Genomic DNA, 21736 nt, shown 5'->3' on the forward strand with positions numbered 1-21736 from the left:
GTCAGAGCTGTAAGGACACTTGGCATGGCTTGGAGTGCTTTTCAGAAAGTTGTAAGGATGTTGGCTATATTCCCAACCCATTTACCAAAAACTGTAAACAATGATTCAACCAAGTGTACCTGACAGCTGTAAGAGATGTCTTATTTTGCATGGATCTATGATATCCACTCTCTTTGTGGCCTCTGGATTTAATGCTGCCAGTGCGCTCACCAATGAATTTAAATTTGACCTCAAATTGACCATGGACTTGTCACCAACACTTGCGATCTTAATGGATGTGCTGATTATATATTTATCACGTTTTCAGTGTATTACACTGTGCGCTCCTGTTGCATAGAAACCTGGTGTTGTTGGTACCTTTACTTGAACAAATGGCTTTATTGTTTCTCTGTAGTTTGCAAATATGTTATAGACTTGGTTATATAAATCGGTCTGGTGGCCAAGCTAAAAATAATGGTCATTCAGAAAGTTGATATATTGCAGCTTTACAAAACAATATGTCAACATTGTTCTTCTAAGAAGCTGCCTGAGCATTTCTCCAAGGCAAGAATAATGTTTTTTCCTATAGAATAATGTGTTCTAATAATCTGTTAAACTTGAAGTAAACTAAACAATCTGTATATTGTACCATATAAGAAATACTATATTCATATAATTTTAATGTATAGTTGAATCAACAAAATAAACGAAATGAGTAATTTATTTTTACAGAAATAGATCAGTGATAAATATCATAAATAACAATGTTTCATCTTGATTATACATAATTTCAAATTTTTAATGAGATGGCTGGTAAAAGTTGGAAAACGTTCCACTTTTGACCCACTGAAAAAACTGTAAATCATAATTAAAATTCTGATACTATTGTGTAAATTTTAAACTTAATTATTTTGTGAAGGCTTCCTTTATGTGCCTCTTTAAAGCCAGACTGATGTTTCTGAATAGTCACACACTCTGGCATCCTGTGCACTCTTTGGAATTATTTCAAGAGCAATTAGAAACTTATTACAGTTCTAGCCCTGAGCTCTGCATTGGCACGAATACACACACACATTCACACTAATGTACTGTATCTTTCACCAAACATCTGTTTAATTACCCCTTCTAGCGTTGTCTGTCATTTGCGATATATTGTGCCACTATTATTTTTACTAATGAGAAACATTCACACACATGCATGCACTCCCACACACACACACACAGACAGACACACACTGTGGCTGGAAACATATTAGCTCATTCTGTTCAATTTTACGTGCAAAATTGTGAGTTTGTACTTACTAAAGTTGTGTTTTGGCACCTATGTCTGGGTTAAGACATGATTATTAAGATAACAAAGAAAACTTTATTCAATGAAATTTCGTGTACAGTATTCTGAAAATAATTATCAAGAATATATCAGAATGTGCTATTTTCTTCCACTAATTGGATATTACAGAGCTTCAATTATGCAGCAATTACCAGAGTGTGACACAGGCCAAAGGTCATGACATCATAACCAGCCATTTTGGAAGTAATTGCCTAATAATTGCAAAAGGGTGTTGGGAAATAGGAAGTGCTTCTGCGGAAATTATTATGTTTAAATCATATTCAGGGTTTTCTTAAAATAAACAATAGAACAATATTAACCAACTGTTCTGTATTTAATATTTCTCTTGTTTTATTATATTCCTCACAACCATCACCAGGCGAGCGGCTCCATCAGCAGAGTTTTCTGTGGATAGAACCCGTCATCTGATGTCCTTCCTCACCATGCTGGGCCCCAGTCCGGACTGGAATGTGGGGCTGTCAGGAGAGGATCTCTGTACCAATGAGTGTGGCTGGGTGCAGAGGCTGGTGACAGACCTCATCCCCTGGGATGCAGGAACTGATAGTGGTGTCACATATGAGGTAGACTATTCTAATTAGCCTTACTAGTTCACAGTAGAGTTGTAAACCCAGTAGAGGCTTTGCAGTTATGGCACAGTTAGCTAAAGCTGTTGCCATCATGCAGGACTGTGGAGAAGTGGTGGCAAAGTGAGCTCTGAGACCATTTGTGGCCACAGGTATCATCACTACGGTACTGTTAGGAAGAAGTGTTAGCACCTTTAGAGCTATTTCTGAAAAGATAATAGAAGATGATACACTGCATCACTAAAATTCAAGTTGTCCAGTTTTCATTCTTCTGTGTGACGAGTCTACTTCCACGAGCCAAAGGAACGCGAGGAATAGCAAGCAGTCTATGTGGGTTGACCAAACTGACCAAAACAATTTGTTCTTTCTTACAACAAATCACAAATACAACAACAATTAGTTAAACAAATACATTATTGTATTTATGTGATGAGCTCTGGCTAAAGTGATGTGTCTTTAAAGAATATTAATAGAATAGAGTTGACCTGATCCTAGAGCAAGGAAGAAATCTTTAAGGATGTAGTTGAGATGGTTGCACTGCTAACATGGCTACTAAGAGTCTGCCCACCTTTATTATCCATGGCTCATTTAAAGGAGCAGTGAGCACAATAGTTATAGGGGGAAAACTGTTGTTTTAGTGACAGCTGACACTTAAAGTATACTGCATATTATCTGAAGGTTTACAGCTCACTATCCATTGGCACAAAGCAGCATTTGTATTAAACTCTCACATTACAAGCACTTAGCTTCCACCTGTCTCTTACTGTGACTGCCTATTCTTCACTTTTCCACATCCTTGGAAAGAAAGGTGCTCATCTATAGTCAGACAGTTTGGAGCTATTTCATTTTAGTTTACAAGCTCATGAATAACAAGGCAATTAGGGTTTTTAAAGGTATACTTTCTCTCAGCAGCATTACATAAAACCTGGACCTGTTTTCAGCTTTATACAGTCCCCTTACAAAAGCATTAGAGCAGCCTGGCCAATTTATTCATTTTTGCTGTACACTGAAATCATTTAGGTTTAAGATCAAAAGATGGATGTGAGTTCAGAAATTCTACTTCTCATTATAGAGAGTATTGTGCACTGAGATACGTCAAACAACATAAATAACTGAAATTTTAATTGAGGTGACTCTCCTGTATGAATAAATAACTCTAAAGGAGTTATTTTATTGTAAATTTACATTTAGTCATTTGGCAAACACTTTTACCTCTAAGTGATTTACACTAGGGGCAACTTGGGGTTTAGTGTCTTGCTCAAGAAAACTTGAAAATGTAGCCAGGGTGAACTGAGGATCAGACACTAATCCTGCAGTTGGCAGGGGACTTCTCTGCCAGCTGAGCCACAGCTACCATTTTATCCTTGGGTTTTACCTGAAAAGACTGTATTTGCTGTAAAAGCAACAAGAAAACCAGAGAGCAGAGCTGTCTATCGTAGAAAATTAAGGCATTGTGAATATGAGAAAAGGGGGAAAAGCAATCAAAGACACTGCACAAACAGTGATCATAGACATTACAACAAAGTGGACTGTCCTGGAAAAGAAAGAAACTACTGGCGTACTGAGCAACATCCACAGGTCAGTGAAGGGAAACATCTGCTGATGTTAGAACCATTGTAATAGATGTGAAATAAAACAAAAACCTGCACAGATGGGGGCAGATAATCCTGCATCCAATGAAAATACAGAAATACAGAGACCATTAGAGAAGATGTAAAACCATCATCAGTAGGAAGAATCAGACAGTGGGGTCGGAATTGCAATAAAGGACAGAGACACAGTTTTATGAACTGATGCGACCACAGGGAACCTCAACCAAAGTGATGCAAAGATCAAAGTTTGGAGGAAGCAAAGATCTGCTCATCATCTAAAACATACACGCTCATCTATGAAGCACAGTGGTGGTGTTGTCATGTGTTGGGCTGCATGGCTGCTTCTGGAACACACTCACTGATGTTCCATGATTAGATACTGTAACTTATGATGGTAGCAGCAGAATGAATTCAGAGGTGGACAGAAACATTCTGTCTGCACATTGACAGAATAATGCATCAAAGCTCCTTCAGAGAAGCTTCATCATTCAGCAGGGTAAGGATCCAAAACTCACTTTCACCTTAACAACAGATGTCATTAGAAGTAAAAAAAAAAAAAAGTGGAAAGCTTTAAACTGAACCAGTCATCAGCCCTTAATCCTATCGAACATGCATCTCACCTGCGGGGAAAACTTTCATCTCATATCCACCTTTTGATCTTAACCCAAATGTCTTCAGTGTACAGCAAAAACAAATGATTTGGCTTTGCCATCCCAATACTTGTTAAGGAGATTATCAAAAAATTGCACTCACATATCTTTTTAAAATGTCATAATCATAGTGATAATATTTAGGGAATTAAGAAGGAATCTTAGTGTTTTTTTCTTTTTTCTAAACAGAGGAATTGTGACTATGAGCGATTTGTGAGTAGAATCCTCCTGTTTCTAAGCTTACGATAGTCTTCCACCACTCTTCCTATGGAAACTTTTCCTGTGATAACACACTGTATTTTTTTAAGTTTAACAACAGATACATTTTGTATTCATGTTACTGCACAGCAGACATTAAATGACTGTCCCCCTACAGACACCCTCTTGAAATTACACATCTTCCAGTAGCTAATTTTTGTACTGCATGAAAAGCAAAGGCCTTTGGTATCTCTCCTTTTGCAGACAAACTTGTTTCTAATTATCTATAGCAAGTGGAACACGCTTTGCATTTCGCAACCAAAAAGAATCTGAGAAAAATAACTTGAAGTGAACTTTGCAACTACAAAGAGAATTGTTGACATTGTTTTTTGCAGCACTGTAAATGAGGATGTAACTTAATACTCCCTTTGTTGATGTCTTTCTTTTCACTTATTTAGTACTGCTGCATATATTAAATCCAAAACTGATTTGAAAATTGAAACAACCTGTAGTTATCCTGAAAGAACAAAGAGAATATTTCATTTTTGTCATATGTTTTAAGCTCTAGCAACACACACATGCTTTTACATGCACTTGCAACCAATCTCTTATTATAGGCATGTTGAAATGGATATATATGATGAATATTTAGATCAAACAGAAAAGGGGACCAGATGGTTGACACTTTCAAGTCCTTGGAAGCTACCTGGCTCTCTATTTTTGGTCAGAGCAGCATACAAAATCAATGCAGCTATTGTAGTATTGTTATGTTATAGTAATTCAGCTCTGTGGGCGCTGCCTTCCAGAGTGATCATGTTGTTCTCTTTATAAAAGCCTATTTCACAGACTTACATGCACTATGTGCAGCTATTGGATTAGTATTCTTGTAACACAGATAATTCCCATGGCCCAAATTTTGGCTGTTTAACTTTGATTACAGCAACTATTCCTTAGCATTCTCTTCCTTCCGGCATGTTTTATACAAAATATACCAGAGCAGATGTTTTCCTCTAGGACACTAACTAATGGACTACAGAGTTCATAATTTGTGAAATGCTAATGTAGGAGGGTGGTAACCCTTCCCCTTTTAAATCATGGCCCATTCTTCACTCGTAACATCTTATTTGCACATGTCCATTTTCCCCTGACTGTTCAAGAGCCTAATTCACCTTCAGAGTCACATTGAAAGCTTGAAAACATGTACTTGGGGTGATGACAGTGAAAACTGAGAGGCCCTTACTTGATGTTTGGAACAGCAGGGAGGCCATCTGCTGGGTGTTAAATATATCTCTTGATGTCTCATTTTGCTCAGAAATATTATTATATTATTATTATTTCTTTTGCTGGAGGCTTAAAATGCTCCAGAGCCTCAACTCTTTAATATATAAAATAATTAAAGCTGCATCCGTTGCCTTTTTTGGCCACCTGGGGGCAATGCAGTGAGCTGTAAACATGTCTGCATTTTATATGCTGAGCAAATATGTTGCAGAGCAAATATATTGGCAAACAGTGGCTTTTCTACACATAAAAGTAAAGATTGCAACATTAGTATGCATTTGGAGGTGAGTTAGGAAAATTTGATGACTATAAATGCAAAATGGAGCTTGGAAATTATGCAGATGAGAGCAGTGGCGCTGACTAAGAATGCTCAAATTGATAGGCTGCTTTATAAATGTTTTTGGCTTTCTTATCTTTCTCACTTTCCTCATTTCACCCCTTTAAGTCACCAAACAAGCCCACCATCCCTCAGGAGAAGATCCGACCACTGACGAGTTTGGACCATCCCCAGAGTCCGTTCTATGACCCTGAGGGAGGGGCAATCACGCCTGTGGCTAAGGTGGTAGTGGAACGTATCGCCAGGAAGGTACAATTTAGTTTAAGACTGTGTATGTGCGCGCATGTGTGAACTTTTTAAAATGATGTGACATTGGCAATAACTGGTGAAAATGAAGTTTCGTGCTGAAAGATCAATTTGTTTTGTAAAATGTCGTGGATATGTCATTAGTGTGACCCTCATTTCTCCCTCGTTTAGGGAGAACAATGCAATGTAGTCCCAGACACCATAGATGACATTGTAGCTGATATTGGACAGGAGGAGAAGGAGGAAGGTACAGTACAGACACACACATATCCAGATGCTTTGCTGATTATAGTCCTTCAGGCAATGAATTAAAGGCTCTGAACCATAATGGAATATTATTATTATTAGTCAAACCCTGTCATTACATGATATTGCATTCCTTTGAACTTGGCCGGTTCTTCACTTCTCTGTGTTTGCTAAACATTCGCTTTAACTGTTGAGTCATGTAGCTCACAGTCTGAGCAGACACTAGAGGGATTCAATACGTGTGTTTCATGCTCAATGACCCACAGAGCTCATTACAGAAACAATAGGTTTGACCTGAGTGTCAGACGGGAGGTCTGACAGTCAGAATAAACATCTGGCAGGGTCGTGTTTCCACTCAGCTGTGGGCGCCCCACTGCAGCAGTGGAAACACAGCCTCATTATACATTCTTTGTGTTTGGTGATGCACCACACATTCTCACCCTGGACCACATTTTTTGTCAGCCCGCAAAATATTGTGTATGTGTCATTGTAGTACATTTCATTAGTTTGCTGTCAATATCCACATCTGGCAGCTAAAGCTTGGGTTTATTGTTACGTTCATGAAACTTAAAGTACTCAGTTAAAGGGATAGTGTGACATTTGGGGCCCTTGAATATTGGGTGTCATCCAAGATCCTACTTTCACGCCTGTCTGTTAAGTATGGTACAGTTCTGTCCGGTCTATTGTTCATTTATAAATTCATTTGCTAAACTACACATATCTGCTCAACACGATTCCTTTTTAATCTAATGTCCAAACATAAACATATGTCTTGTGTTAATGAGTGAATAAGTCAGTTTGCTGCCTAAGTATCAGTTTAACAGCAGCACATAAAACAGCATGTAAACCTACCTGCAAATCTGACTTCAGTTCAGTGAGATGTTGACTGAAGTGACAGTGGTGTGGCCCTTACTCTAATAAATTGTTGCTAACAACCTGCACTGACAAGTACAGCAGAGGTTTGTTACCAAAATTAACTAGTGCACAAGCCTCCAACTGGCTGAGACAAAATAGAACATTTCTGATATTTCCATAAAAACAAATTTCCCCTGTAAAAAAACATTCTCGTGTACTTAAATCTAATTTTACTTGGACTTTTAGGTTAGGAAAAGAATGTGATCTGTGGTTAATTATAACTATATGACTTTCTCAACACCTAGAGCTACAGTATGTAGCTTGTGCTCCAAAGTAGCTTTTGTTAGAGGTGCTTATGAAGCCTCCTGAGAAGTCAGACTCATTGAGCACATGGATAGATTATGAAAAAACGTGAACCTGACCGTGGGTTTTGCACCTCTTTTGGGTAATTTCATGTCATTGTTCATCATTTTTGAGCTGTTTTGCATATTTATTGCATACAGTATATAGATTAATCTATTATTTGTCCTAAACTAAACTCTTTCTATTGCTCGTTCTAGAAGTTTTTAAGTGAAACTCATCCCTCTAACCAATCTGAGAAATTCCATCATTTCTGGTTGATTTGTAACCTTTGCAGCATACCTTTTATTGTAATTTGATGGTAAATAATAAGCTGAAGATCTGCAGGAATAGAGTAGAAAAGCACAACGGGGCAGCAAAAAAGCAGTGGAGACTTTGAGCTTAAGTTGCATATTTTTAATGTAAACAGTAGCGTAAACAACACTGCACCTCATCCCCTGTTTAGGCCTTTTAGGCAGATAAAGACTAAAAAATGTTTGCCACTGAACAAACAATTTGGAGGAAATATGATTTTCCCAAGTTTATTTATCGAAGGAATTTGTTTAAATATTGGACCATTTGAACTGAGTAATGTCTACTTAGAGTGTAACACTAAGAATGCCTTCACAGAGAGACTGTCTGAAAGTGTATAACATTGTCCTCATACATTTAAATGTCACATCCCCTCTCCCTCCTTGTTTTCATTTTTACAAAATAAAGTTCTTTCATAAATAATAAATAATAAATTAATCCAATTAACGAATCCAGGATTCAGAATAAAAGAGATTAGTTTTAGTGTCTATATAGGATTTGTTGAGCTTAGAAAATTACCCAAATTATCCAATATATGTGTGGGTATTCAGATCAGGTATAGTTTTGATTTCTGATGTGGTTACACAAACTAATTCTTTCTACCTTAACAGTGCTGAATTGCTGTTACAGGATGAGTTGCATACGCATAGTGTGTGTGTGTCTACACTGGTGTTTTGACAGTGTTTTTGTTATACACAGGAGCTCTGTGCCTCTTTTTTACTCTAAGTGGCCTTGGGTATTGGGCAAGATTTTCCGCACACACAGCAGAATTCTTAACAAGGATCTCCTGTCATCTAATAAATGTCTTCTTCTTAAAGGGCTTCTTTTCCCTCCTCTCTCTTGCTTTACCTGTTCTCCCTTTCTCCTTCTTCTCTGCATGAGATGACAGTGCAGACAAGGATCCATTCAGGCTGGTCCCCCGTGGTCTGCCCGGAGTTTCACTGTTTTCACTTACACGTCAACCTAATTCTCCTCTTACCTTCCTCTCTGTGTTCCCCCTTCTTTCTTCCCCTCATCCTCCTCCTGTCATTACACATTTTCCTCGACAATTGGACCCACTCCGGTTTTGTCCCTGAAGGCCTATATTCTCCCTCACCGCTCCTCTCATTTCTGAAGCCTCGAGAGAACATTTTTAATTGAAGCCAGTACCTCTGCTACTTCTTGTATTTCTCCTTTGACCAATAATTGGACAAGACATTAACAATTCACACTCTTTTTTTCTCTCTAACTCCTGCCCCTCTGCTTCTTCCTCACCCTGTGATGTCACTCTGTAGTCTTCTCTGCTCCAGTGGTCACTGTAATCACATTTGGATAAAAATTAAAAAAAGAAAAAATTAACATCACAGTCCTCTATATGCCTTAACCGTTCTCCATCTGACAAAGGAGTTCAACTATTTAAAAGAATAAAGTAAAAAAAAAGTTTCTTGATTCAAATTTAACTTCTATTGATTACCATGTGATCAAAGTCTGTCAAGTAAGACAAATTAATTTTCTTCTTCACCCACTTCCATTCCTTCCACCTGTAGACAACACACCAGAGACATGTATCTACTCTGGCTGGTCTCCCTGGTCGGCATGTAGCAGTGCTACATGTGAAAAAGGCCGCAGGATGAGGCAGAGGATGCTGAAGGCCCAGCTGGACCTCAGCGTGCCGTGTCCCCACACTCAAGACTTCCAGCCCTGCATGGGCCCGGGATGCAGTATGGAGGGTAAACACATGCAAACACACAGTGGTAACCACAGTTTGGAATCCAGTTGGTAGTTTCATTTATTATATATATATATATATATATATATATATATATATATATATATATATATATATATATATATATATATATATATATATATATATATATATATATATATATATATATATATATATATATATATTTTTTTTTTTTTTTTTTTTTTTTTTTCATCAAACTGAAAACAAGAGCTTATTAATTTCATTTGAATGGGGCCAAACAGTAAAGCTTTTTCTTTTAACACTTATGAAAAGCAGGTGTCCTATTTAACAAATACATGTTGAGTGTTAGTGTAGCAGTAACCAAACTGACTGCCGCTGTGGTCAACAGCTGAAATTACTGCAAACCGCATAATCCTGAGAGATCGATCAGATCTTTTAAACTTTACAATGTAGCATGCTGGGACTTTTCCTTGTGTACCAGCACTTCTCACAGCCAGCTCGTAGAGATTCATCAGCCTGCCGAAATCTGCATTCACCGCAAAGGAGCACTTACAGCTACAGAGAAAACCAGAGTCTAATGGTTTAATGGTAAAATGGGCCTTTATATGGGAATCACTGAATGTCCAGGTCAAATTCTGTCTCCCATGTCAAATTCGATTACGCCTTTATTGGGCGAGGAACCAACTTCCACAGCCTTTAAAACCATCACTCCCACATCTCTCAGTCTGATTCATAAAGTACCATGAAGCAGGGCTGGACTGGAATTGAGGTGATCAGAGTCGTTTTGTTTGAAAGTGGGTTTCTGACTGATTCTGATCACATTACTATGTCACTAAAAACCTTATGTTTGAGTTGAATTTTGGAAAGTGCAGTTATTCTCACTATTTTTTTGTTCACATGCAGTGACTTATTGCAGTAGGTTTTGCACCTCATCGTGTGCGGGATAGTTTGACACAAGTAAGTTCATAAGTTCCGTAAGAAAAGTTCCTCAATTTGAAAATAAATGCTCGTTCATCTTTATATGGTTATTTTTTAGAATAATTGATTCACATATTCACATTTATTTTTTTTTTTACCCTAGCTGGGCAAGGAACCGTATATGGTAACTTCTTTGACTTTGATTCCCCGCCTTAAACTGAAATCTCCCCTAATAACAATCCGGGATTGAAATAAATGTATTTCATTTCCAGTTATTTCAATGAGTGCCCTAAAAAGGGTTCATCAAAGCATGTATAAGTGAAAAGGGGCACATGTGCTATTGCACACTGGGATTACGTGCAGCCATCTACTGTTTACCTAAATTAAATTAGGTGCAAATGCCAAATAATTCTACAAGATAATACCACACTTTACCTCATAACATCACCCTTGAGTTTCTCCTTATCGTGGGATTTCTACAGCTCATTAATTTTGTGCTTCTTGACCATATTTCCAGCTCTCTTGACATCTTATCAGTGGTCCATGTTTTATTCCTGAAATGCCTGCTGTAGGCTGTTACAGTGCCAGTGTGATGTTACTGCATGAGTAGTGTAGAAATAAAAATGAAAAAGCATTGGATCATATAGCTTATACAGCTTCAACCAATCATCGATGTTTTAGCCTCAATTTTAAGCGTTGCTGTAAACAATTATTTGTCCAGCAAATCCCGGTTTAAGAAAGTGCGTCTGTGCCAGGGCCTCCAAAATAGGGCCTTGTTAAGGATTCATCATCATTTATTTATAGATTTTACGTTTTTATTATGAATTTAAATGTGCTGGGGATAGCTTTACAATTAATTTAAATCCATAGTCCTGGCAGAAAATAAACCAGACAAATAATAAGCATTTAACGATACAATAAAACAAGCAGAAAGAAGTAATTCCAATTTTATCCGTATTAAGTTTTTGCAGCTCCTCATTTCCACAGGCAGACTATTTCAGAAATATCCGAAAATGCTGATTGTCCAAGTTCATTGTATCTGGATGGAACATTGCAGTCTCCTCCTGAAACTGCCTGTGTTATTCTGACTGTGAGTCGAACACAATTGCTTAAAGAATCAGGGGAAGAATTTTTAAATGTGAGACACATACAGTATCTATATACTTTTGAAAACTTTCCATACTGAGTAAGTGTTATTTTTCTCATAGTACCTTGAGTTTTTGTTTATAGGGTGAATCTATTGGCCTGACTAAGTTAGAGTCCAGGTTGGGTCCTGATTGTAAGACAGTATCCTAAGTGTGTGACAATCATGGCAAACATATAACGTACAATATTGCATCATGCAATGATAGATAGACTTATAAGCCTATAATTAGACAAAGACCACGTAAGTGTTTTAGTACTTGTTAAATGTTTTGTGTAAATCAACTCTGAGACATTTAAAATGATACTATTACAAGAGTCATTGTATATAGAGAAGTACGTTCAAACTGTTTTTCTCCACCCCCGCAACCCGCACGGGGACCACTGGTTATAGGATGGTGTGAAGAAGCAGGTAGAAGAAGAAAATAGGAGAACTGAATCTAATAGAATCTAATTTAACCCATGCGCCTGAGAAGAGCAGTAGGCACCTGAGGAAACATGTTGTTGAAAGAAAATGTACAACCAGGTAGTGAGAGCAGAGACCCACCCACATATCCAGTATCTAAGGTAGATGTGGTTACATCAAGAGAACATGTCACAAACTACACTAAATCCCTAATTATAGCGAGCAAACAGTGGTGATTGGATGCCCTAATTATTTCACTGAAACATCAAGATTATGTGGATTAGCTGAGCAGCCTCCTGCATCAAGGATGCTTAAACCAGGATTTGACTGTGTTTATCTTTACCTTAAGAAATCAACAAACTATACTTCTATTGTTGTGTCAAAGATAATAGGATCAAAAAGAGGATTCTGTGTCTTCGGGAGCTTAACAAACAAAACTATATGCAAAGACACAAACGTGGTTAACAAAATGAATGTTCTTGGTTCACAGTAATCCAAGTATCAAAGCTGATTTGATTTAAGCAAATGAGCGTCGTCTTTGTCCTGTTTTTGTCAGAGGCAAAACTTTTCTTTCTCATTTCTGTCAAAGTTGTCAGTTGGATGCTCTTTTATTGCAAGTAACAGCCCCTTACATCCTGCAACAAACTCAATTTGAAGTACCCCCCAAAGTTAGCTTTTGTCCAATTTCCAGCAAAGTTGTCAGTTTGGGACAAAATGCTGAAAGGCAGCACAGTGAGTGTCTGTGTTCCCCCTCCTTTCTCGTCCTCCCCAGAATTTCTACCAGTCATCAGACACTGGTGCTGTTCAATGCTAACACACACACGCACTGTCCTCCCCGCTGCTCTTATCGATTATAAGACAACACCATGGATAGCTTTTTGCTCCCAAACACCTCTACTTTGTTTTCATTTATCGCTCCGTTAGCGTGCGGTGGGAGATTGATAATTGTAGGTTTCATTCTGGGGCTGGATGGGGGCAGACGGCGTGGGTGATTAATATTTCTGGGAAACACTGTGGCTCTCTGGAGGCTTCACCCGAGCTGTAGATACCTGTATCTATTATTAATGATTCATTTAGTTCTGCTTTATTAGGCCACAGCCAGTAAGCAGCGCTTTTCTCAGCTTGCTGGGAGACGAAGAGTGGAGGAGAGTCAAGTGCACGAGTCAAACAAAGTTCCATGCTGAGATACCTAAAGTTCATTCATCATTTATAGAAAAATATCCTATTTACAAGGTCTGTTCTCACATAATTGTCTCCTCTTGACGAACTCTCCTTTTTCTCACTTTTAATATTCTATCTACACCATGGGCTCTGCTCTCAGAAGAGCTGTTAAAACAAATGGCAGTAAAGGGCAGTTAGATTCAAGCAGTGACTCCCTGTAAGTGAAGAACAGGAACATCTTCAAGCACCCTGCTGGCTAATGGTGATGAAATACACCGTAGTGTAGCCTTGTTAAGCCTGAGATGCTGCAGCTCACTTTTCCGCTGGAACAAACCAGGTTCATGCATATTGACTTTCACTCCCTCAGGCCTATGCTGTGAATAGGACTGTCCCTCAAGCTACTTGCCTCATTAAAAGAGAGATGAAACAGTGTCTGAGGAAGAGCATTCTGAAAATGGCACAATCAACTTTCAAATTACTTAACTGAGCAGACTGAACCAAATAGTTGTTTGAGAGCGTTGTGGTTTTAGTGTGATGGGAGTGTCTCCTGTGACTAGAGAACTCAGGTGCAGATGGTCCATGTCAACCACGCAGGCTACTGAGCTGTGAACGACTGTTCACTTGTGTTTGAGTTTCCAGGTTTAATCCCAGGATTTAGCAGTAGCATACACAGTGATGTTGTGTGAGGTTAAATATTCATGCTGTCATTTTCATTCTGGAAGCGTAAGTCTCATTAGGACTTTCCTGTCTGCAGCTTGGATTTTGACTTTAAAATCTTTAAATTGATTTTTCTCCTACATTGCATATATATATATATATATATATATATATATGTATGTATGTGTGTGTGTGTGTGTGTGTGTGTGTGTGTGTGTGTGTGTGTCATCCACCAATTTTTGCCTTAGTAAGCAATGTTCAGCTGGAACATGAGGCGCAGCCATGTCCATAGCAGGTCAACAATGCTGTTTTTATTATCGTATGAAGACGTTCACATGGTCAGTGCCACACATTGCTTAAATTTGATTTCTCTCTTAAAAATAATGCAGAATCTTAAATGTTGATTCTTCATGTCACATCATAACTACTCAAAATCCCCAAACCTTCTCATTACTTTTACTTATGATCATTTAAAACCAACTTTTTCTCTTTTTGATTTTTGTTTTATTAAAAGCCACTAAATTTGTAATTCTTTTTGTTTTCTCAGGTAAAAAATAATTCATTAGACTGTGTTTCAGGAAGGTAGAGCGGTCGTGCACCAATCTCGCAGTTGGTGGTTCGATCCCCGGCTCCTCTGGTCACATGTCGAAGTGTCGGAACACTGAACCCCAGCTTAGTTGCTCCCGGTGAGCGTTGGCCCACACCGGTGTATGAGTCTGTGTGTGTGTGTGATTGTGAGTGTGAATGGGTGAACAAGAATCAGTGTAAAGTGCTTTGAGTGCTAATAGGTAGAAAAGCGCTATATAAGTGCAGATCATTTCCCATTATATAAACCTCCGCAGCACCTCTTACATGAGCCTCAAGGGTCCAGTCTTGGTCCTCTTCTCTTCTCTCTGTATTTACTCCCTCTTGGTTAAATTTTCCAAAAACATGGCATCTCGTTCCACTTTTATGCAGACGGCAGTCAAATCTATGACCACCAAAAAATGGAAAATGCTTACTGTACAACACAACTCATACAGTGCGTTCAAGTATTCTAGGGTTAGGGTTAGGGTGTCAATAAATGGTTTGCACCTTAACGTTAAAAAAAATGAGGACATACAGATTAATTCAGTGGTCAAATCCAGCTCGTTTCATTTCAGACAACTGGCCAAAACTTGCATCACTTGGAAATTTTAATCCATGCTTTTATCAGAACTTGCTTAGACTACTGCAATGCACTTTATGTTGGGCTTAGCCAGATGTCACTCGCTCGGCTACAGCTAGTCCAAAATGCAGCTGCCAGGCTTTTATCTGGCAGAAAAAATGAGAGCACATTACTCCGATTTTGGCATCACTTCCTTGGCTCCTGGTTCATTTTCGTATTGATTTTAAAAGTCTTTTATTTGTTGGTAGTGTTTTCATAGTCTCGCCCCACAGTGTCTGTTTGTGCCATACACTCCATCATGCTCTCTTAGGTCAGCAGATCACTTACTTTTAGTTGTCACTAAGACGAAGAGGAAGCTTTGAAGTGACCGTGCTTTTTCAGTTGCTGCCCCAAAATTGTGGAACAAGTATCCTTTGCACATCAGTCAGGCCAACTCACTTGCTGTTTTTAAATCTTCCCTTAAAACATACTTATTCTTTGCATTTAACTCAGTTTGAGATGTTGGCTTCTACTGTGTTTAAAGTTTGTTTAATTTTTATTTTTGCATCTTATATCTATAATTCTTTTATGTGTTTTATTTGTCTTCATGTCTGTATACAGAACTTTGGTCAACTGTGTTGTTTTTAAAGTGCTTTAAAAAGAAGTTGGATTGGATTGGATTTTATTTACAAATTATAATGTTTTATTATTTTTTATTAATTTATACTTTGTTCAAAGTTCGTGACCAACATCAATATCAAGATTATAGCATTTAAAACTTCACCAGATGGTTGAAAAATTGACAGTTGTAAAAAAAAGAAAACAAGAGAAAGAAAGTGCATTTGTTTTAAAGTTGTTTTTGCTTCTTAAAATACAATCCACATTATATTGATGCACTGTAACAAGAAAAGTAATGATGATCTGACTGTGTTATGTGTATCATTACAGCCCATATAGCCAAGAATAAAAACTTTGGTAAATAACAGCTGTTGCACACAGTCCAACCCTGACTTGTTTCATGATGATGATGATGATAATAATGGTGTCTCTTAGAGTGACCTAGCCAATGAGGAAAGGACAATTTAAAGTACAAATCAAAGAGTTTTGACACTTGGACTGCACATTCGTTTCTGCAGGTGTCACATTATTTTAATGGTAGAGAAATGGACATCTAAAACTGAAATACATATATTTTGTGTTATTTGGTGTGTTCATTGTACAACAACTTGCCTTGCACGACAACACTGCTGGAGCAGCAAATTCTCCTGATAGCACTATCTTTGTGTCTCTGCACATGTTGTCTTTCTGAAACAGGGCAAAAATGTAAACTGCTCTCTAACTATAGGACACAGAGTCCTGGTGTATTATATTTAAACCTGCACCTGAAACAGAGATTATTGCAGTGTCAGCCAAAATCATTTGACCAAAACTAACTTGATGGTATTACTCATTAAAATAAATGGTCAACTCCAGACCTACTTTTGTACTGTTGCATGCAATGGTAAACAAAGCAACTACACCTGCGAATTATGGCAGTGCAAGCAATCCATTTTCAAAGCATCTCAACTCCAAATGCAGTCCCCCATAAGGTGCTGGCCAAAAGATAAAATTAGTTCTTCTAATAGTATCTGTTACTAACTAGATCTTGTTCTCTTGCCGTCTCCTGGTGGACAGAGCCATCCACATGTATGATGTCAGAGTGGATCAGCTGGTCAGCCTGCAGTGTGTCCTGTGGGATGGGGATGAGGTCCAGAGAGCGGTACGTCAAACAGTACCCTGAGGACGGATCACTCTGTCAGCTCCACACCGAGGAGACGGAGAAGTGTATTGTCAACGATGAATGCTGTAAGTCCTCCTCGATGCTGAAACATCCTTGACTGTTTGAGCTTTATTGTTTTCTGAAAGTAAAATGAAAACGTTCAACCAATTAAAGATGAACTCAAAAGAATTTGTCTTTTTTCTCTGAAATATGAATCATCAAACTGTCTATGTTGTTGTTGTACTAGTAGTACTGCTACAAAGATTTATTTGAGACTTTTGGATTTGAAGCAATTAGAAAGTGTGTAATTGCAAGTTGTCACGTGAAAATGTGAACATTTTACATTATGTGCATTGCTTCATTATCATAAAATATTTTTTATGCACTCCTGCTGTTAACAGTGATGAAGTACGTTACACGATGAAATAAAACACAGAAGTGAGGCATGAAATAAAGAACAGTAATTACAACCAAACTAGGTTTTTCACCTTCGGGTTGTTCAGCTTCTCCAACCAGTTATCTTGCAGATTACATCCATATCTGTTCAGACTTATATTCTAATCACTTAATCCTTAAGTAAAAGTGGACATTTGTGACAGATGTAATGAAATTTCTTCCTGAGTGCATTTACAAAAATGTAACAGATGTGAGGTCACAGTGACATCAACCCCAAAAATTATCATCCGTCACCACAAATATTGAATTCAACTAGACATTTACTGTCATTTATTGTCATCCTCATTCATCCGCATTTATTTCTTTGATTAAAACTAAATTGAAAAGACAACTAATAATGTGGATGAACAGACTCCAAGCATTGAACAGTTACCTTGAGCTACTTTTGTTATTTTGTTCTTTCCAAAGCACCCAGCAGCTGTGTGGTGACTGAGTGGGGGGAGTGGGACCCCTGCAGTGTCACCTGTGGGGTGGGCATGAAAAGACGTGAGCGCATGGTGAAGATGCCTCCAATAGATGGATCCATGTGCAAAACCGAGGTGGCCGAAGTGGAGAAATGCATGATGCCAGAATGTCGTGAGTTAACAGCTCTCTGCTTTTGAAAGAGTCCATGTTCCTATTCTGCGTATTTTTACTTCACTGACTTCATGAGTACATGACCATGAGTGGGGTTTTCTACTGTATATTTGTGTGTCTCCAGACACCATTCCATGCATGTTGTCTCCCTGGTCGGACTGGAGTGAGTGTAGTGTGACATGTGGACGGGGGATGCGGACGCGTCAGAGGATGTTGAAGTCGGATCCTGCAGAGTGCACAGAAGAGCTGCAGCAGACGGAAAAGTGCATGCTGCCCGAGTGCCGTAAGTACAACACTGCACATTCAGCTTCATGCTACTTTCATCTAATGTTCGTAGTTTGGGCCTTTCTGTCTAATGGTTCACTATTTGCTCGACAACTTTATTGTTCTGAGTATGAAGTGACATTTTGCTGGGGACTAATATAGTGTAGGTCTCCATGTCCATGTTGTTGTCATTTTTAACTTTCAGACAATACTGTACCTCCATTGCGAGAGAAACTACGATTTCTGAACTCATGGTAGTTTTCATTTGTTTTTACCAAGCATTTACAAGCATAGCAGAGTGTAGCAGAGCACAGCGGAACAGAGAGAGGGAGCAAGGAGTAGAGCAGAGAAGATTGACATTGGGTTTCATGTTAGTTCTTCAGTAGTTGCACTTTGTAGCTTAAAGTTGTTTTTATATTTACAACTTGTTTTATTATCAGCATCACCCATGAGCCATATATTTAATACAGAAGATGATTTTTATCCTTTGGCTGTACACCTACAAAAATCCTTTTGGAATATGAATTAGTTAAGTGTTTGTTTTTCACTGGGCATGTGTGTAAGTAAAGTTATGTGATTTAATCTAATGTAATAGATTTGACAGCTTCCATAGATCTTTAGAGGGGAGAGAAAACTGCTGTTCAAACTGATAGGACGGTGCCACCCCTACCCTATATAATTATCTTTTACTCGACATAAAGGACTGTTAATCTGGGTGCTGACATTCCTTCCACCAGTACTAAAAACTTGGAGCTACACTTCCCGCACATAAATCATGTGGCCCACAGCCTGTCCCATCTCCATTCCCAAATATCAAGATTTATTCTCCATTTCAAGAGTGCACTTCAGCAATTATTTAACATGCCCCCTTTACTTTTTCTCATACTTTGGTAATATACAGACCCATATGCCATGGACCTGGCAACTTGTAGGGTCTGAGGGGAGGCCAGGATTGAAAGAAGTAAACAACTGCCTTTGAGCAAATTTGGACATCCTAGGGAATTTAAAGTTGGTGAAAGTTCTGCTTTGTCACACTTACATCACTTAAGCTTCCATTGGGCATTGTACAGAGTGCATTATAACCTTTTTAATGCACATTAGGTAGCATGAGTGCACATCACTGTTCATTGTGCATTCACTGATCTCACAGAAGCTTGTCTGAGTCTTCAGAAAAAGCAGAGTAAGCGCCATTGTGGACTTGTTAAACATCTACACATTGCTGAACCCAAACTGATATGTGTGTATCACACACATCAGGTTTATCAGGCAATGGGAGATAGTTTTCTCAGTTTTTGTGTCTTTGTTCACCCTCTTGTTTTTCCTCTTTTTTTCTTCCTTCCTAACCCCCCCTCTAGCTGTCGACTGCATGGTCTTTGAGTGGTCAGAGTGGTCAGAGTGCAACAAATCCTGTGGTAAAGGACACACCATTAGGACCCGTATGATCAAACTGGAGCCGCAGTTTGGGGGCAGTGCTTGTCCCGAGACCATCCAGAGGAAAAAATGCAAGATCAGGAAATGCCGGACGAAAAGAAAGGAGAGAGGAGGGAACGGAGGAAAGAGATTGCCAGAGGATGAGCAGCAAAGTTTGTGGTCCTAGTCATATTGTTATGGATTTTAGTGTTAAAGTTGCCACATGAGACTCCAACTAAAAAGCTGTTGTCTTTCATTTATTCCAACAGGTTGCAGGATGCAGCCGTGGACCAGCTGGACAGACTGTACCAAACCATGTGGAGGCGGGCTCCAGGACCGTTTTATGGGCAAAAAGAAAAGAGCAAAGGCCAGGTGTAAGACTCGGAAGGAGAGCCGTGCCTGTAACACTCAGCCCTGCTAGAGGGCACCACTGAGCTACAAGGGAAGGCAGGGAAATGAGAGTTACACACATGAGGGTTACAAATATGATGATGTGGGGGTAGTCTGTGTGTATTTTTGTGCATGCGTGCGAGCGTGCGAGCGTGCGTGCGTGTGTGTGTACAGCAAGATTATGTAAGGGGGAGAACATGGTTCGACACGAAGGAAAAAGAATGACCTAGCTAAGTAGTAGGGGAAAAGAAGAAGAAAGAGGAGAATATGGAGAAATAGATGATGCTGTTTAGTGAAGCCATTGTAGACATTTAATTAGATATTTAGGGCTGACTTTTAATTTAGACAATAATGGAAAAATTAGAGAGTCATATCTATGTCTTGCAAAAAAAAAATAATAACAACTTTGCACATTGTTGCTTCACAAAGACTGGGGTGACACACTGTCCTTGAGGATAACTTTGGTCATTTTCAGGAGTCTTGCTCCACCAAGCATTTTGGAATGGACAAACATGTCACCCAGTGGAGCAGTGTGGCTGATTAATAGTTTTTTATTTGTATTTGGACAACAAGTTTACAAGTTTACAAGTTTACATCACGGACCAAAAGCCTTATCCAGGCTGCAGATGAACAGACACTAAAGGTGAGCAGAGGCAATTCATTGTTGAGAATTTTTAGCTCCTTGTAACAGTAATGACAATACAATGTAAAATTACTCCATTACAAGGTGAACTCCTGCACCTTGTACAAAGGACAAAAAAGTACTTTTTTTTGTCCTTTTGTCTTATCCCGTGAGTTCAATGTCGCCACAGCGGATGATTTTCTGCATGTTGATTCGGCACAGTTTTTACGCCAGATGCCCTTCCTGACGCAACCCTCCCCGATTTCTACCGGGCTTGGACTGGCAGTGCACAGCTGGGGATGGGAATACTAAAAAAGTACTAAAAGTAGTATTATTAAATATTATTGGTAAAATATTTTTAAAGTATCATTATGTGCAACAGCAACATGTGCACCCCTCTGAATCCAGTCACGCACCTAAGACCTGATAGATTTAAAGGACGTGGGAGTATGGTCAACTGTGTGGCTGTTCCTCACATGGTAGGGCAGGAGTCCCTCCTGGTCATATGTTGATTTGTCTTTGGACAGGTGCACCTGCAGTACTGCCATTGTCTCTGTGTAAGCGTCCAACAGCAGTTTCCCATGGGGATCAAAAAAGTATTAAAAAATAAATAAATTCTCTCTCTCTCTCTTTTTGCAAGACATAGATGCTCATAGATGAAGCCTCTTAAGGGTACACTGTATATCTACCATCTAACCAACACTTATCAATGACATTACTATGTAATTACTAAAACCCACGTTCCCTTATAAACAGGCACATTTAAATGGAAATGTTTTATACTGTCTTTATATGCTGTACTGCTGTAGCATTAAAACTGCAAATGTTGCTCCCTCTGTCACCTTTTAGCATGTGGAAAAATTATTCTTTTGGTTGGACATTATGCTTCATCAGCAGTCGATGTCTTTAAACAAATAGCTAAATGACTGTATCTGCCATCTGCTGGTGGCTGAAAACTCTAACAGAAGGCGTCTGAAGTGTCACATTTTACATGTGCTGTACTGGCTGCAAATGGAAAGTGATGGAGAGGTTTCTACAACATTAAAATCTGTAGTACATCTTAGCATACAGTAGAATGTTACAGGGGCCTTGGTTAAAACACACTTTCTTTATGTAGGTGCATTGTTTTTATTGTGCTTTTCACTTGTGTTGCCATGATAAGAGAATAAAGTCTTTTTTAAATTTGTTATTACTTAGCAGGTTATAATCCAG

At 38.7% G+C, this 21736-nt stretch overlaps 1 protein-coding gene across 1 annotated transcript in view; it reads left to right on the forward strand.

Moving 5' to 3' along the window:
* spon1b (spondin 1b) overlaps positions 1-21372 on the forward strand; it is an 85570-nt gene extending 64198 nt beyond the window's left edge. Inside the window, exons 8-16 of the mRNA XM_067501381.1 lie at positions 1689-1890; positions 6057-6197; positions 6366-6441; positions 9473-9655; positions 16722-16892; positions 17671-17838; positions 17963-18121; positions 19458-19685; positions 19782-21372. Coding sequence (XP_067357482.1) covers positions 1689-1890; positions 6057-6197; positions 6366-6441; positions 9473-9655; positions 16722-16892; positions 17671-17838; positions 17963-18121; positions 19458-19685; positions 19782-19933 — 1480 coding nt within the window. The 3' untranslated portion in view covers positions 19934-21372. The remainder of the gene's footprint in view (positions 1-1688; positions 1891-6056; positions 6198-6365; positions 6442-9472; positions 9656-16721; positions 16893-17670; positions 17839-17962; positions 18122-19457; positions 19686-19781) is intronic.
* The last annotated feature ends 364 nt before the right edge of the window (positions 21373-21736 follow it).

Source organism: Channa argus, chromosome 4 (assembly GCF_033026475.1).
Source record: "Channa argus isolate prfri chromosome 4, Channa argus male v1.0, whole genome shotgun sequence".
NCBI classification, from domain to species: Eukaryota; Metazoa; Chordata; class Actinopteri; order Anabantiformes; family Channidae; genus Channa; species Channa argus.